Source organism: Fusarium redolens, assembly GCF_020744475.1.
Source record: "Fusarium redolens strain MPI-CAGE-AT-0023 chromosome Unknown BKA55scaffold_10, whole genome shotgun sequence".
In the NCBI taxonomy this organism is placed as follows: domain Eukaryota; kingdom Fungi; phylum Ascomycota; class Sordariomycetes; order Hypocreales; family Nectriaceae; genus Fusarium; species Fusarium redolens.
Genome location: NW_025763673.1, coordinates 907,621 through 925,673, shown reverse-complemented (window position 1 = coordinate 925,673; position 18,053 = coordinate 907,621). Strand labels below are relative to the sequence as shown.

The window sequence follows — 18,053 nt, the reverse complement described above, 5'->3', positions numbered from 1 at the left end:
CTAGCTTCTTGAAAATCTTATCCTTAGTGCTCTGAGCAAAAAGTCATATGTTCGAGGTTTCTCCAAATCGTTTGGCGGCCTATTCGATATTCTATGCCTGAAAATAGGAGAAAAGACAGTGCGAACAAAGCTTTTCCACGTAATATTCTAAATAACACAAATGGAATTTAGGAAACGTCTTGTCTATGTGTTCCCGTTGCTTATTGACCTGAATCTGAGTTTTCAGGTAATTTGAGCTCGTTTGAGACTTTCGATGTAGTTTAAGGTGTAAAATGGGTTTGGGACACTCGCTTGTATGGGACACTCACTTGTGGAGTACGTTAATTGAAGTTGGTGAGTTTTGGTGGAGCTTTTTTTTTGTTTTGCATGGCAAAAGAGGGCTGTGGATGGTACTATGATACGCAGTTAACATTTCGGACCTAGCAGAAGTACTTCTTAGCCCTGATCAACATTAACTCATTGACCAATGGTATCTGAGTGCTCCACAAATCCCTCGCAGCCCAAAGAACGCCCCGCTAAAACCACAGTTGCATGGAAGCCCCGTTGATTGTGAACTCATCCTCCCGGATTGACGGCCCGGTTGCTCCTTGTCGACAGCGCCAGATGAGGCCTAATAAATGGCGGGGATGACATCGTCTAAACGTTCATCTGGAGTTAAGCTCAATGTCCGTCTGGCGTCAGGCGGGGCCCGTTAGCAACTTGCATAAAATTCGCGCTTCTGACTGGTCAAGGACGCCCTCATGATCACATTAGGAACATGCCACCGACCTTCAGCCAGAATAGGCACCAAACGGCCGGTAATGACTCACGTTGTTCGAGGCTCATTTTGCATTAGCGAGCACATCTGGCGATGCAAGAACCTCTTCACTTCTGGTCCGCGCGCCCAGCTGCCCGGAAAAGCTGTGGGAAAGGCGTTATGTTGGTGGACTGAGTCAGACGGCGCGATATGAGGCCGAGATGATCTGCGCCCTATCGCGAAAAATTCATGAATAATTTATAATCAATAGTTTTTCAGGGGGGTGTCGTCACGATATTCACGATACGTCCCATCAATATAAATTGCTTCCCCATGATGGCACTTCGTCCGGATCATGACCAGGCCAGCCCACGATTCCCTTCGCTCAAATTGCAAGCCACATCCATCAGCATCAACTACCGATCGCCATTGTCACGATCCAGCTCGCAGCATGGCACACTTTCAAGAGCATCTATCCTCGTCATTCAGAAGAAACAGTCAGAAGAGCTCAGCCATTACCGTGGAATCTATCAGCCAAAGCTCGTACATTGCCCTCTCCAGCGATTCTGAACAGGGTCTCCAGCTGTTGGTCTCGGGCGAAGTGACTATTGAAGTCCATGAACAGTGCGTGTATATGGCCCGACTTGATGCCGAGTTAAAACTCCACATCGTATACAAACGGCCCTTCAAGTCACACTGCAATGCTTGCCGAAACTGGAACCATCAACTGGCGAGCTGTCAGCTCCTCACTCAACCAACGACTCTCGCTTATGGAAAACACACATTTCCCTTTTCAGTTCTGATCGAAGGAGACCATCCAGCCTCGATGGACACCTCACTCATCTCGGTCAAGTATGGCCTTGCAACTGAGACACAGTTCGCCCGCCACGAAGCCGCTTCTCTCAAGACGGCCAAGAACGAACAGGCCATCATTGTCAAGCCTTCACCTCCCGATCCTCGAAGTTCACAACGAACGGTGACCACGGTCGACCCAATCACGATCATTACCCATCACGAGCCCGTTATAGACGCTGAGAACTCCAACCGATTCTCTTTCGAGCTAGAGGGATTGAACGGTTCTGATGGTGCCATTGGGAACCCTCAATCATGGAAGCTCGATGAGATCAAGTGGCGTATAGTTGAGACAACAAAAACGACTCAACCAGCGTGTGAGAAGCACCGTCTCGCTTCCCTTTCGGACATGGGTCGAGTGATGCGGATACGGGACACGCAAGTGCTTGCGAAGGGCGGAATAAAAGATGGCCGGGCACTCGATGGTACTATTGGGAACTCAAAAGGGAACATGGGGTTTGACTATACGATCAAGAACCGGCAGCCACAGAAAGACGGACCAGGGTTTGCATGCGATAACAAATGGGCTGGTGGCTTTGAGATTTCGCACCGGCTCCATGTCTGGTTCTGTCTATCGCTGGAGCGGTCCCAATCGGCCAAAAAGGGATCCACAGAACGGGTCATGCGTGTGTCCTACGACGTTGTACTCACGGACCCTACGAGCAAGGATTTGGACTGTGACCCTCATGTGCCACCCACGTATGAAGAAGTCGGCGGTTCACCACCAGACTATCACGACGACGAGCCTTAGATCAAGGATGAGCGAAGGGGTGTTGATGAAGAGTAAAGGAACCAGGGTAGGCAAATGTGAATAGATACTTAGTGGCACCACAATCTAGAATAGGGATTTATTTCTCATATTAGCATTTCAGACTATTGGGTGCTCTACCATGAACTGTTTAGCACTTTAAGCCACTAGCTCTGTAGAGACTACCCCTTGTGATCTGTGACTCTTTGATAGGTGTTATATCCTGTAATTATATGGTCCCCAACCAAAATGGGTATATATCATAAGAGGATTAGTGAAAGTACATTTCAAATGCGCTATTTAATATATTATTAAGAAAGTCAAGTAAGGAAGAGATATAAGTCAAGGGCTGAGGAGGATGTTTATAATTAAGTATAGAAAAAATATATAGGCAGTAGTATATCTAACAAGTGTTACGGCTTGGTTCACCGTAAGCTTCTATAAGCAGCTGTAAGCACCACTGTAATTGCTCCAATAGCGATTATAGCCCAATCTTTTGCTATGTGGCGTAGTGGTTAGATGCGACCGTTATAATAAGGCATTTTAACTATATTTTAAAGCTCTTTCTTCTTAATTAAATAAGTAATTAAAGATAACGTGTATGATAAGCAAGTGGGCATCCAAGTAAGTGGGCCACTTTGTCAGATATTAAGGTGAATCGTGTGTATTGCTTGATCCTGTCGCAATCGAAGGACCATTGAGACCTTATATCTTCGACTGGTTCCTTCTAGGACTTGAATCCTAGAAAGTCCTAGATGAAAGTCCTACGATCCAAGTTTAGGACTTCAAACTTTAATCCTGAACCTTAATCTTGAAGTTGAGGGTGAACCCTACTGTACCAATTACCCCGCGTATCAGGTCCTGATACACGATTTGATGGTCCGTGCCCTTTGGTATGGGTCCTGATACACAGAATCATGGCCCGTGCACGCTACGCACCCTGTCACAGCAGATCAGGTTCTAACCAATCAGGATTTTCCTCTAATCGTGTACCCTATGTCTAGATTATCGGTTTCTGTGTACAATATACCACTGCCTGGAGAACGCCACGCACGAACTACGTAGATGCTACCATGGAGGTATCGTTAGGTGGACTTCGCTCCCTTGGTCTCCGGAAAATCGCCATGTTGCTTCATCGAAGCCAGTTATTTTGGCGCCAGACAACGAAGCCAAAGCCATTTGGAAGCTATTCCCTATCCCGTCAGCAAATATGATTCAAGGCCAGAGATCCCAATGATGAGCCCTGTTGGCTGAAGATGGCTACTGGCAAGAAGGTGTAGACATCTACATACTAGCATCAAATTAAAATGAAACGTCAGCCTTATGGGACTGCCGGAAGTGGGGCCTCAAGTGGATGAGGGGTTTTTGTCATTCGAAGGTAGGGTAGATTTTCCTGCCACAATAATCAGGCCGTTGTTATCCAGTCTACAACCTCTATGAACCTCAGTTCGTATCAGATTATAATTACTTTACCTCATCTCCCGAGATCCAAAGTCGCAAATCTTATTTCTCGAAATACTTCGACCCAGAGATCGGCCTTCACGCCGTCAAATGGTTGAGATTTTCATGGGCCAGTCACCGCTCCATTCTCAGCTTATATCAAACCTTCGGCAATGACCCCTCTCTTACATGAAGCCTTAGCTTATTCGACCCAAAACTATCCAATTGTTGATTGTCAACTCGGACAAGATGACTACAAAGAAACCTAAAGGCACGGTAGCGGGCACGACTGTCTTGCACCACAAATCCAAATCCAGCCGCCCTAGACGTCGCTCCCCCAATCTTAATATTCCAAAAGTTCAGCTGAGGGACGAGACATTCCATGTCGGTTACACGGGGCTTTCAGACCGGGTCTACATCTATTTCGACAAACGCGGCAGAGCCACCTTGATGAGTCCCCAATGGAAACAAGTTTCGTTCGATGCGGTAAGACTGTCGAAACGATACCATGGCGCTAAGAACTTGCAAGCGCTTGTGGCTGGAGTGAAGGCCCGCGAGGCGGACAAAGCGGCCCATTCAGGCGAGATTTAGACGAGTTGGGTGACACCTACTCAATTTTCGGACCTTGAATTGTTTCGTGCGCGTTGTTACGAGCCAGAGAAAACCGATTTATTGTGCTATCGCAGATAAACTCCCTAGAGAAAGTACTTAGGACCTTTGGAATAGACCTGTGCGCCCCAAATGCTACACCAGTTTCGGCAAGCAAGCTCCGGAAATCATACTTAAGCTACAAAGCAGCGGTAAAGATCAAAGAGTGGGATTGTACCATTCCGTCATGTCCATTAGCACGTCAAGTGATTGAGAAAGGAAGATAACGATGTCAAGATAACATATATGGCATCATGAGATGACAACCACAGGCCGCAAAGCACAGAGACATATCCGGAAGGCAACAAGAGCAGAATATGCTACGCAATCAGTGCTTCCAGTAGGCAAATGCGACTTGTACAGTAGGGTATCTATCATAACAAATTTAAAATCCAATCACTCTTCTTTACGCCATCACTGCAACTCATGGCTGTGCCAATGCCCTTGTAAGAACTTGGGTAATCCACGTCTTGAACGGCCCCTCCATCCAGTCGACAATTGCCTTGAATGCAGCTTGAAGCTGATACATACCCGTCAACGAACCGCTGTTGCCAATGATAGCCTGCTCGGCATAAAGAATTTGCTAAAGAAGGTTAGTTTCACTGACCAGAAGGACAGAAAGACGGGGAATATAACTCACGACTTCATTCCCACCATCCACCGCAAACATGATCGTCCAGGAACCTGCTGAAACCTAGTCCTACAGTCCAAAATCAATTGTTGTACAATTGATTTATTTTACCCCGCTTTCCAGGGGGTAAACTTGATTTTTGACCAGGGGTAGACTTGAATTTCTAAAATCGACTAGCGTTGCGGTAGACTCGATTTTGACAGGGGGTTGACTTGGATTTCTGATTGGTGCTTGGTTACGCGTTCAGGCAAGACAACACTTTCACAGCAGCGCGTGAACTTTCTGACTCCGGTTTATCAGCGTCTATCGCGACAAATGCGAGATATAACTAACAATTCTTATCAATTCTAATTAGAGCCGATTTATTATATCATGTCACTCAAGCCTATGACAGAGCTCGGTTCTTGTAACCCTATATACCTGTTTATTCAGCCGAAGGCTGACTCTACATTAATCCATAAGTTTCCAGAATAATGAGGGTTTGGTGCAGACAAGGGTAATAAGTTTCTCGGGCTCTGATTGGCCCAAGTTTTGTATTGCCAGCCGCAAATCGTTCGACAATTGGCTGTTGGTTCCAGAGAAGTGGGCCTCAGCCCCTCTGCACCATCTCGCCGTTTGTTTACTCAGAAAGATGATTTGTTTACGTTACACTTGGCTGAAGACAGCCATTTCGTCTGCTTCAACGCTTCTGCGTGTCTTCTTTTCGTTAGGCAATGGGTCCTAAACCTACTTCCCGGTAGCTGTATAATGGACATAATTCCAATTGTCTGTGCCCGCTGTGGCAAGGAGAGACCGGCGGGCGACTTCGTCAGCAAAAGGAAATCTGCTGGGAACACGAAGAACTGCCTTGATTGCCGTAATAAGAACAATTCTCATGTCAGCTCTGTCTCCCCACTCTGTAATATCAATGCTAACTAAATGAAGTATTCCAGATCCAGAGACGCGACCTTGACGCTGAGAAACCTAGCCTCAGCTGAGAGATGTGCCCCGAAGAGAACCGACGGGGATGCTGGCTTACCGCCTCCTAACGAGAGATCCGGAACCCAGCCTACGTCGCCAGAGAAACTACGGCAACGTCATGCAGCTAGGAGGCTATTCAGAGAGTCACTTAGCCAGCCGCACGTAGTGCTGGGGACGCCAATTCCACCAACCCAACAAAGCACGCGACGTTTCCGTGCTCTAGCTCCCTCACCTCCCGTGCAGCCAACGGCCCATCCAATAGCCTCACATTCTGACCCATCTACTGTCCGAAGCAGCACAACTGGTTTGGGTTACTCTTACTTGGCTGCTAGGTTCCACAAGGGCGGGAAGGACTCGCAAGATGAACCCTCCAAGGCCGTGGCGAGGGCCAAGCAGGCCGCTATCCAGCGCGACCATCGTTCACGACGCCGTGTAGGGGAGACTGTGTCACTGACTCCCATCATATCTCAACTCGGCGTCATTGGAGATTTTGAGGGTCCTGGAGAAGGTATCCTTGTCCTGTGGTCCCAGTGGTTTGTTCGGGCTAACCACGAAACGTAGATGCGAGTCAAGACCGACTACAGCCGAGTGAGCTTCTAGGTGGGGATGAGATAAGGAAGGAAGGAGATGACAGGGGCCAGTTCTCTGAGTCCGATATTGATGCTGAGGACTACTTTAACTTGCTGCTTTCACCTGCTCGACCACGGAGGTACCTCAAACAATTAGGGGTAGAGTCCGATCCTGATCTAGGGGACGAACATGAGAACAGCGATAACGATTGCGTGGATGGAAGCCCTCTTCGCCATCGCTTGCGGCAGCCTTCCGCACGGCCAAGGCGTGGTCGCCGTGGTCCTGCCCCTGGTACAGGAGGGCGGCCGAGAAAATCTCCAAGGCAAGCTCGATCGTCGATGCCGCCACGACGTATTCGGAGTCCAGTGATAATTCCACCCGAAGAATTGGCGGTCTTTCATGCACAAGATCCGGTGTGGAATGGCGACCTTGACGCTTGCGCCTTGACTGACCGCGACAAGGCCACCCTCCGCGAGTTCTGGACCACGCTCGACAATGACCAGATGGAATACTGCACTAGATGCCAAGAGTGTTGGTTCCAGATGAAGATAGATTCTGATGGCATTTGTGAGCGTTGCTATCGAAAGGATAGGAAACGCCGCCCCGACGAGCCGTATTTCTTCTCTGCGGATAATCAGCTCGACTTTGGCCCTGTACCGGCCCGATTGCCGCAGCTTACGCCTACCGAGGAGTCTTTGCTTGCCCGTGTTCACGTCCACGTGAACATTATGCTTGTGCGAGGGCAGCAGTACAAGTATCGCGGGCACGTGGTTCACTTTCTCCGCGAGGTTGGCTTGGTGTACAACCAGCTCCCGCTTTTGCCGCAGGAGTTGAACACTGTATTGCTACGTCCTGCCAATACGTCGTCCCACGCAAACCTTAGCCGGCAATTCACCCGCCAGTTCCGCGTGCGCCGCCAGCCGGTTGTCATATGGCTAGACTACCTCCACCGCCATCATCCTGGCTATCGATGCGTCGTCATCGACGAAGAGCGGCTGAATCAATTGCCCCAAGATGGCAATGTCCTGGATGCTATCCCCCAGAGTCAGGTGGAGGCTGCCGATGTTGGACCCGACTCACCCGAGGAAGATCAGGAGGCAGAGCCTGACCTGGAGGATGAGGCTGCGGTGCCGGACCTGTTGGCCAAGGACACGGAGCTTGATGCTCTGCGGTCTATTCTCTCCGGAGAATCAGGCGCTGATTCAGAGCTTTCCACAAGCTTCCAGGCGCAGGCACAACACGAGCTGCAGCTCCCGAATATACGACACACACCCATTAATGAGTTCAATCGCTCTCATGCCCTACTCTCCTTGGCGTTTCCCTGCCTCTTTCCTGACGGTAGAGCCGACTTTGTTGAACCTCGATTGCGCTCCATTGATTACAGAGATTACGTCGAGCACGCGATGCGCTGGCACGACGGGCGTTTTGCACGCCACCCGACCTTCCGCTTCGTCGCCTTCAACGCGCTAATGCGGTCACAAGCACGTTCACGGTCCAGATTCTTCGTGAAGCAACATGATGGGAGACAGCAGCCGCTGACGCGAGAGCAACTTATTCAGGCGCCGGAACACAGCGAGGACCCCGAGGCGCAGGCGCTGATCAACTCGATCACAAGGCATGCGGTGTCTATTCGCGGTACGCGTCCCTTCTGGAACAAAAGGAGGCAGGACCTCGAGGCTTATGCCTATAATCTTGGTTGTCCTGGTGCATTCATCACGTTTAGCCCGGCAGATTTACACTGGCGGAGTCTCTACCAGCACATGCCCCAGTATGACGACTGGCTTGCCGCCACCGAGCCGGAGAGGATGGCTCTATCGCGCCGCCTATTGCGTCAGAACCCTCACATTGCTGCTTTCCACTTCTACCGGCGATACTGCCTCTTTCGAGATATCGTGTTAAGCAAGAAGTTTAACATCACGGATTACTGGGATCGGTACGAATGGCAAGGGCGTGGTAGTCCCCACAACCACGGCCTGTACTGGATGGATAGTTGCCCCGGAACCGACATGGACGACGAAGCCGCTCGTGATGTATTTGCACGCACGTGGGGGTTCCACGTCACGGCGATTAACCCCGAGCCGAGTAGGGCAATGCCGCAGGGCGAAGGTAATCCCCTGAGCGTGGATCCCCTGAGCATAGAGATGACATTCTTGCGGCTCTCACAAATCGTGAACCGTTGCCAGCGCCACAAGTGCAATACCACGTACTGCTTGCGGGCGAGGAAGAGAACCGGTGACCTAGCGAGGGATATGGAAGGCGCTGCTGCAGATATCGAGGCGGCCAACGTTGCCAATCCAGAGAGGGAGTGTCGTTTTGACTTCCCTCGTGCCTTACGGGAGCTGGCCGCAGTCATCAGGAAGGAAGGAAGGTCGTACTACGTCTTCGAGGCGGCCCGGAACGACAGCCTCATGAACCACTTCAATCCGGCTATTATCCTAGGGTGGCTAGCTAATATCGACATATCTCCTTGCACCAGCTTACAGGCGGCAATCACGTACGCTGGGAAGTACTGCAGCAAATCTGAGAAGAAGACGGAGCCTTACTGCAAGCTTGCAGATCAAGTTTTGCCGCATACGGCACATCTTCAGCCCCTATTGTCCTTCTCCTCTCGCCTCATGAATAAGCTGATTGCCGAGAGAGATTATTCGGCGCAGGAGATTTCCCACCTTCTACTTAACATCCCTCTGCAAGAAGGCACACGGATGGTCGTCGTCGTGGACTGCCGTCCATTGTTGTTTATATTGCGCAGTAGTGCTGGGTGAAAATATATTTTGTAAAACTTGATTGTTCTTATTGAGATGAGAGTTCTTCTTAGGTTTATATCTCTAGACGATTTCATCTAGGACTTTGAACTTTAAATCTAGGACTTTCAGACTAACAGTTTGAATCCTGAAGATAAGGGGGATTCCCGGATTTTCCAACACGCCCCCATCCACCTTGTCTTCATGGCACAGGGTCATCGTGGACTTCAGTACTCCAAATAATACGACCTGCTTCCTCGATCGGACATGCACTAACTCGAATTGCTTCTAGAAAGTGACCATGGCTAACGGCGTTCAATGGTTTAGTGAGTCCGTCTGCTACCTGCTCGTGTGTGCTAACGTATTGCACATCAATGTTCCCGGCTTCAACTTCTTCTCGGATATGGTGCTCGGCTAACGGAATGTGCTTTGTCCGTTGGTGAAGCTCAGGGTTTCTGCATAGCTTTAGGGAACCCTGGTTGTCGCCGTTCAGTGGGATAGGCATATGTAGCGGAAGTAGCAGTTCAGAGAAGAGGTTCCTAGTCCAGGCCAGTTCTCTGGCACATTGGGAGAGTGCTGTATATTCAGCCTCGGTGGTCGATAGTGCTACTGTTTCGTGCCGTTTGGCCCTCCATGAGACTGTAGATCCTTCAAGTTGAACGAGCCATCCAAACGTGGATCTTCCCGTAACAGCGTCGCCTTTCCAATCCGAGTCGGCCCAAGCTGTGATGTTCCAAGCGGATTCAGGATCTTTCTTGACGCCCCCAAGCACCAAGCCGTGGTCTCTTGTCTGCTGTAGATAGCGTAGACCTCTTTTGATCAATCGTGAATGTGCTGGTGATGGATTCGACATGTATCTTGAGAGTACCGAGAGTAGGAAAGCTAGATCGGGTCTGGTTTGGGTCATTCCATACATCAGCGAGCCGGTTTTCGAGCTATAGTCTTCTCGTTCTTCTGGAGAAGCCGAGTCGCCATTGTCTCTTGGTTGCAGTGTCGAGAGTGAATTTCGCTCCATCGGGGTCTTGACCGGTCGGCAATCTTCCAAGCCGAATTTCTTCAGTATTCTGGTAAAATATGCATCCTGGGAAAGGTAGATCAGTCTTGAGTTCCTGTCTCGGGTTATTCTTACTCCAAGAAAATGGCTGGCGGGACCGAGATCAGTCATTGTGAAGATCTCTCCCAGGCGGGCTTTGTACCCTTGGATTGCTTCCTTGTTGCTGCCCATGATAAGGAAGTCATCCACATATGTGATGATGATCACTCCCGTTGTGGGATTGTGATAAACGGCCGTGTCAGACGTTGCTTGTCTGAAGTCAAGGGATTCCAAGGTCTCCTTCAGCTTCCTTTGCCATTGCCGAGGCGCCTGTTTGAGTCCGTAGAGGGATTTGATCAATTTGCAGATCTTCTCGGTTGAGAATCCTGACGGACGGTCTTCTGGGTGTTGGTCAAAATACTCGACAAGCCCTTCCGGCATTTCGATGAAGACTTGTTCGTCGAGGTCCCCTTCCAGGAACGCCGTCGACACGTCCATCTGCTCAATCTCCCAGTCAAGACAGGCAGCAACGGTGAGGAGGATTCTCCAGGTCGCCGCTTTGGCAACAGAGGCAAAGGTCTGGTTGTAGTCAAAGCCGAACTGTTGTTCAAAGCCTCTGACCACCAGCCGCGCCTTGAACTTGTCCAGGTTGCCGTCCTCGTTTTTCTTGACCTTGAATACCCACTTGACTGTAAGTGGCCTATTGTGAGCTTGGTTGCGGTCCAGCATGCGCCAAGTTCCTTTCGTGAGGAGACTGCGCAGCTCACTGTGTATTGCTCTGAGCCAATGCTCCCTTTGCGGACCTTGAAGCGCTTCAGTCATTGTTTTGGGCTCAGTGATCACCTCTTTTCGGAGATCGGGCAGCTTAGCTGATGTCATGGATGTTGTCGTCTGTCCATGCTGAGGATTATGCACCTCAGCATGCTGAAGATAGTTCACTTCAGACCTTTGTGGGCTTGGAGTCTTTGTCTGCTCCGTGACGGACTGTGGCCGGCTTGAGATGGGAGCTCCGTTCTTGCGGATTTCCGGCTCAACATCATGCTCAGTTTCGGTCAGGAATTCTGTCTCCCCAACCTTTTCGTAGAATTGCACATTTGCAGAGCGGACGATCTGATGTCCCTTTCTGCGAGAGGGCACCCAGCATGTGTAAATCTGTGAACCTTCCATGCATAGGTAGATTCCAGCCTCTCCTCTTGGACCAAACTTGTGTGATCTCAATCTTCGTTCCTGCGGTATGTGTATCGTGACTTGTGAGCCGCAGATTCGTTCTCCGGACAGATCCGGCTTATTGTCCTGTCCGGGGAAGGCTTCATTGAGAAAGCTTTCCATAGGAGTAAGGCCATCAATTGCCCTGGTGGCTGTCACGTTTGTCTTGCGCACCATATCTTCCAGGACCAATGGCCAGAGCTCTATCGGGATTCTTTCCGATTCCATGGTTGCTCTGACTTTGTCAAAGATGATGCGGTTAGAGCGCTCGGCAACTCCGTTAAATTCAGGAGTATATGGTGTCGTCTTGATGATCTTGACGCCGTGAGTGTACTCGAGGTTCTTGAGAGGCGCACCATAGAGCTCAGAGCCGCCATCCATCTGGATTGCGTGCACTCGGATGCCATACTGAGTTCGTATCTTGGAGATGAGCTGGCCTAGAAGTTCCGAAGCCATCCCCTTCCTCGTGAATGTGTAGGCCCATCTCATTCGATGCCTGTCATCTGTGGCAATCATTCCCCATCGTTCGCCTCTAATGCCCGGTGGGTTGACTTTGAAGGTGTCAACATGGATGAACCCGGCCCTGGAGGCTCGCTTCCGTTTATTTCGTGGAGTCCATCGTAGGGCCTTTGCGATATCGCAGGCGAGACAGTAATTGAAAGGCTCATGATTGTGGTGACTGTCGCAGAACATTCCTCTGGTCATTTTGGCAGTCTGCGATACCTGATATACGTTGACGTGGCCGAGTCTTCGGTGCCAAAGGTCGACATCCAAGCATTGCTTTGATGAAACAGTGTGGTGATTGCATGGTTCTGGCTGGAGTTCGGAGACGGCCTGGTTTGGAACGGCAGTCTTTCTGACCTCAGTGTTGACGTATAGACCGTCCCTTCCTATGCGGAGGAGACCAAAGACGTCTCCTGTTGGATCATACATGTCGTTCCCGTCTATCCAGCCGCCATTCTTGTATAGTCTGAGCCCTGACATGACGTTTACCGGAAACTCAGGGATGAACAGCGTGTCTTTGAGGTTGATTGTGACCTGCTCACCCCATTTGTTTATGAAGCAAATTTTGACTGTCCCCCTGCCGGACGGGTACACCTTCCCACCGCCCGTAACGAGGACCGTTCGGGTTGCAGGCTGCAGTTCCGTGAACAGATTTTGGTCGTTGCGGATGTGGACTGACGAACCTGTATCGAACAGCCATTCTGCGGTTGAAGAGATGTTATCAAGGGAGACTTTACACGTCTCTGTATTGTTCATAGGTAGCTCGTCTGAGACGCTGTCTTCAAGAATCAGAAAAGATCGCTCGACTGTCATATGATTTGATTCCTTGATATGGAGATTCTTGGTGTTGTCGCGTTGAAGATCATGCTCCATGAGTTCCTTGGCGAGACGGACTGCCCAGTCGGGTCGCTTATCTTTATGGGCGAACCAACAATCATTTTCATGATGTCCTCTCTTCTTGCAGTTCGTGCAGGTGTGATCCTTGTGCTTGCCGACTCGATGATTGGTTTCCTGGCTGGATTTGTTCGTGGCTCGTCGGTTCTTTGAAGATCCTCTCCTCCGGCCACTTGCCTCTTGCTTTCTTGTGGTCGGGCCCTTCCTTCCGGTCTTTTTACTGTGAGCCCAGTACGTAGAGGCAGTACCATGACTGTCATCATCATCTGATGACCTGTTTTCATCAATGAGATCTTGCTGCATTGATCGTAGTGTTGGCGGATGCTCAGAGCGTAGGAGAGCCCGCTGTCTGGCAGTCCAGTCGGGGTACTCGTTCTCGCAGGCAGTCAGATAGACCACCTTTTTGAGGGTATCTGAGATTGGTTCTTTCTGCTCGAGGAGAAGTTTGACGAGTCGTTCAAAGTGGACATTGAATTGCGGAATGGTCTCGTAAGAGCTTGTTTTGATCCGGATAAACTGGTAAAGTGTTGTCTGCAGGAGAACTGGGCCCGTGCCAATACAATAGGCCTGGAGAAGGTTGAACATCTCTTGGGGATTCTCAATCCCGACTACCGCTATAACTCATGAAATTCGGTAGCGCCTGTGGATACGCGCCTGCCTGTTTCTAGCTTCTTAATTGGTCTAGCTGTAAATAAAGATCTGATGGCTTGCTAAATATTACTATTGGTCAAATGGGTGAAATGGCTGTGCCTAGCGTGTATCCACAGGCGCTACCGAATTTCATGAGTTGATGCGGTAGTTGACTGAGTGCTTCTCCAGTACAGTTACCTCGGATGGAGACGGCAGCTTTTGCCGCCTTGACCTTTTGATCCATAGTCTGCTGTTCCTCGGGAGGGTAGTCACCAAAGACAGCATCTTCGAGACCATTGATCCGAAGAATGGCCTTCTGAGCTGGGCAATATTGCTCCCAACTGGAGGGGCCGCCTAGCTTGAGCTCTTGCGGAAGGAAAAGAGTATTCTTTTCGGAGATGACCGTGGTACTGTCATAGGTTGAGGATGGTGTATGGTCTTGACCTGAAGCACCAGGTCGCGACGATTCGGACGCAGGCGATACTCTGATGGTGTTGCGAGTTCGCATGGTGGAAGGTGGGGCTCGTCGTGACGTCATCTTGAGTTGAAGTTAAAGTTTGGTTCTTTGATTCAGAAGAGAAACCCGGTGTTTGCTAACCCGGGCTCATAACCTGTTGTTTATATTGCGCAGTAGTGCTGGGTGAAAATATATTTTGTAAAACTTGATTGTTCTTATTGAGATGAGAGTTCTTCTTAGGTTTATATCTCTAGACGATTTCATCTAGGACTTTGAACTTTAAATCTAGGACTTTCAGACTTACAGTCTGAATCCTGAAGATAAGGGGGATTCCCGGATTTTCCAACATCCATTGGAGCTGCATGGCCGTTCGTATCGCGTCGATGAAGATGTCATCGAGACCGTCGGCAGCTACAGGAAATACCTGGAGAGAAATGACCAGCATGAGGATGTAACCTACCTCGAGTACCTGCAATCGTAAAATCTCAAGACGTGGAGGAGACTCGCTGCTAACGCGAAGAAGAGGGTCCTCTCTTACTTCCCTCGATACAAGTCCATAGAGGCTTCTCCCCAGTTTAACGACTTCTGCCGTGTTAAGTTGATGATGGCTCGCTCTCCACGAGAGTTGCTCGTAATGGACGGGCAGCGGTTCGACTCCTTCGCGGCTGCGTACAAATTCTGCAGGCAGCTCCACCATACCCATGCGGACGATCATTATGGGGATCCAGATGCAAAAGAATTGAGGGCAGAGGACGATGAATTTGAGCCTGAGGCCCATGAGGAGCCCGTCACAGAGGAGGACTGGCATGAGCTCGCCCGCATGCTGCCTGACCGGCCGCTGGAGGAAGAAGATATCGATATCCTCGGCCGCCGAGATATCGACATCAATTATGATTGGACGTCTCACGTTGGACGGTATACCGACGATGGCATTCTCAACGGTGACTACTGGAAACAACGCAAAGCTGAAAACCTCCTGGACCTTGATGTCGATGATCAACCCTTGGAAGCTCGCGATTCCCTAAATCCAGAGCAGCGCCTGGTGTACGACACGGTGATGGACCACTTCTTGACGCAGAATCCTTCCCAGCTGTTACTCCATGTGGATGGTGGAGGCGGCACTGGCAAGTCATACCTCATCAACCTACTCTCTGCACACCTCCAAGCCGCGACGGGCGGGAGAGGGACACCTGTTTGGCGTGCCGCGCCCACGGGCGTCGCGGGAAACCAGATATCGGGCACTACGTTGCACTCCCTGTTGCACCTCCCAATCAATAAGGACTTCCGGCCCCTGTCGCCGATTGATAAGGCCCAGCTCCAGAAGAAGCTGAAGGATATCAAGTACCTGATCATCGATGAGAAGAGCATGCTAGGACTGCGTCAGCTATCGTGGATCGATGACCGTCTCCGCGAGGCGTTCCCGAGTAGGAATGAAGAGTTCTTTGGCGGCTTGAATATCCTGCTGGTCGGCGATTTCTTTCAACTACCCCCTGTGCTACAGAAGCCACTTTACTATGATAAAGAAGTGCAGGGGGTAGAGATCAAGGGTAGGAACGCGTATAGGCGCTTCGATAAGACAGTATTCTTGAAGGTTGTTCAGCGACAGCGCGGCGACGATCAGGAGGCCTTTCGCACAGCTCTTGGGGAATTGCGGCTGCTCCAACTATCTAAGGAGTCCTGGAAGCTCCTTTCCAGCCGCGTACAGGCAAAGCTAGACGATCGGGAGGTCGCGAGATTCGTCAACGCTTTGCGAGTATACGCCACCAAAGATAGGGTGAACGAATATAACCACTATCACCTCGACCGCCTGAGCCGGCCGGCCATCCAGGTTACGGCTAAGAACGTCGGCTCTGGCGCGGCTGCTGCCCCCGACGACAAGGCGGGCAACCTTGCGAAGCAGATCCCTATATGCCTTGGCGCCCGTCTGATGCTGACGTCTATCCTGTGGCAGCCCGTCGGCCTCTGCAATGGCGCTCGTGGTACAGTTTATGACATCGGCTGGGCACCCGGGGCTGAGCCCATCCAAGACCCTCCCTGTGTTATCATGATGGAGTTTGACAAGTACAACGGACCGGTGTTCCTGACCACCCCTGATGGCAAGAAGATTGTCCCGATTCTCCCCGTAGAGAGGGACTTCCTCATCGGAGCCACTCTCTGCACTCGCACCCAGTTCCCCCTGATCGTATGCTACGCTATTACCGTTCACAAGTCACAAAGCATCACAGAAGATATGATCGTTACCGATCTCTCCTGCCGGGATTTCCAGACTGGGTTAAGCTACGTGGCTGTCTCTCGTGTGAAAACGCTCGAGGGCTTGATGTTGGATGCCCCATTTGATCGCAATCACCTGATTTACGCGTCTCCCCCAGATGGCATGAAGATGAAGATGAGGGATCAGCAGCTTCGGAGACGACAGGTTCTTACACGGAATCCTTACAAGACAGACCACGGTTCTGCATAATTCTAGGAGATTCTGCTCGCGACAAGAAGAAATGTTACAAAATTGATCCAGTGCGTAAATAATGTAATGGTTGTAGATAACTGCTTGGCCCGCGGACTCTCAGCCTTCGGCTGATTGTACCCCTTGCACCACCGCTCTAAAGTGCAAGGGGTGACGTAGTATTTTATATAATATAACCGCTAAGGCCATAATAAGTCGGCTCTGCGAAAGTGCATCTATTAATATAGACCTCATAGTAATCCTTGCTCTAAGTCACTGGCATAGTTAATTAACTCATAAGGACTCCCGCTAATATTAATTAACCATCCCCAAGAATATTTCTTTTTACCTTGCTTTCTCTTTCCCAAATCACCGTCCGCGCCCGCGGCCTATGATATCGACTTGGCGAGCAAGGATAAGTTACCGCAAAGACGGATTCACTTCGCTTATGAAACGAACGTCACACCAAGGCTCGCTCCTTCCTCGCCCAACAGTTTTGTGTCGGCAAGGGCAGGAGCCCAGCCCTGAAGATCATCATCTTCCGCCTCGCCATCGTCCGAGTCATCGTCCTCGTACACAACCTCCTTCGGCGTGGCCACCTGCCCAGCATCACTCAGCACGCCATCGCCAAAATCAACAACATGCATCGCTTTCAGCTGCACTGTTTTCTTGCTGCTCCAAAGATACCGCCCCTCCCTCTGCAACACAACCCGCCGGTACTGCACCGCAAACACCTGCTCGCCAACGATCTCGTTCCGCGCCATCCACTCCCTCGTCGCCGCTCGTCCCGCCTCGATGGACGGGTCAACTGCCTTGCCTAGATTCAGCCCAGTTGATAACCCCTGCATCCCCGCAGCCGCTGCCATTCGGGTAACAGGCAGCTCCAACCTCCCGTCGGCCTGCCGACTGCGCGCGTGCTCAACCTCGACGGAACCATCAAAAATGGTCTTAACTCCGACGATCATGTAGGCGACGCCGTCGTTGAACTTGAGCAGTTTCTCCACCGCATCTCGGTGCGCGCGGACGATGGCATCAAACGCGTCGCGGTGCTGCGGCAGGATGCGCGTGATGATCTTTTTGCCTGCGAGTTTGGCCGTGTCGGTGGTTGAGGTGATGGTAGAGAGTTCCAGGAGCCGGCCCAGCTGCGCATTGGCGTGGGCATCGGTTACGGAGTGGTAGTAGAGTGTGGCGTCTGTGTCGGTTGCTTCGATCGGCTCGACGGCGAGCAGCGGGCGCGGGTTTTCGGGTCGGTATCCGTTGGTGGGCTGCCTGATATCTTCGACGATGCGGCCCAAGAGTTTTAGGGCGAGCGTGTCGGCGGGAAGCTTGGTGGAGAGGAGGACGAAAGACGGTTCTTTGGCCATTTTCTTGCTTGAGGGTGCCACACGACTAATAACTGTGAACGGTTTCCAGACGAACTTGACGACTGGGAAACTGGGCAACGAGATTCGTTTGTGTTGGCGGCTCCTTAAAGTGCTAAGCGCTTGGAGGGATCCAATGTGCCTTGGAATGTGCCTTGGAATGTGCCTAGTGCAGATGGCAGCAACTATTGGATGGGCTAGC

General features: G+C 50.8%; 5 protein-coding genes across 5 annotated transcripts; 3 read left to right on the top strand and 2 right to left on the bottom strand.

Annotated features, from left to right (window-relative positions):
* Nucleotides 1–1,271: 1,271 nt before the first annotated feature.
* BKA55DRAFT_474772 (uncharacterized protein) lies at nt 1,272–2,321 on the top strand (the record flags this gene model as incomplete). The annotated part of the gene is made up of 1 exon (XM_046186163.1): nt 1,272–2,321. A coding segment is annotated over one exon (1,050 nt), but the record flags the coding sequence as incomplete, so codon positions are not given.
* A 2,527-nt stretch (nt 2,322–4,848) lies between these two features.
* Nucleotides 4,849–5,094, bottom strand: BKA55DRAFT_691546 (uncharacterized protein; the record flags this gene model as incomplete). Its single annotated transcript, XM_046199653.1, has 2 exons — nt 4,849–5,007; nt 5,065–5,094. The coding sequence occupies 2 exons, from the start codon at nt 5,092–5,094 to the stop codon at nt 4,849–4,851; spliced, it is 189 nt and encodes a 62-aa protein (XP_046048050.1).
* Nucleotides 5,095–5,936: 842 nt separating this feature from the next.
* Nucleotides 5,937–6,750, top strand: BKA55DRAFT_67004 (uncharacterized protein). Its single transcript, XM_046197950.1, has one exon. It carries the CDS (start codon nt 5,974–5,976, stop codon nt 6,574–6,576), a length of 603 nt encoding a protein of 200 aa, XP_046048049.1. The 5' UTR covers nt 5,937–5,973; the 3' UTR covers nt 6,577–6,750.
* Nucleotides 6,751–16,094: 9,344 nt separating this feature from the next.
* Nucleotides 16,095–16,511, top strand: BKA55DRAFT_514491 (uncharacterized protein; the record flags this gene model as incomplete). Its single annotated transcript, XM_046187970.1, has 1 exon — nt 16,095–16,511. One exon carries the CDS (start codon nt 16,095–16,097, stop codon nt 16,509–16,511), a length of 417 nt encoding a protein of 138 aa, XP_046048048.1.
* A 47-nt stretch (nt 16,512–16,558) lies between these two features.
* BKA55DRAFT_571890 (uncharacterized protein) lies at nt 16,559–18,024 on the bottom strand. Its single transcript, XM_046193106.1, has one exon. The coding sequence runs from the start codon at nt 17,852–17,854 to the stop codon at nt 16,937–16,939; it is 918 nt and encodes a 305-aa protein (XP_046048047.1). The 5' UTR covers nt 17,855–18,024; the 3' UTR covers nt 16,559–16,936.
* Between the last annotated feature and the right edge of the window lie 29 nt (nt 18,025–18,053).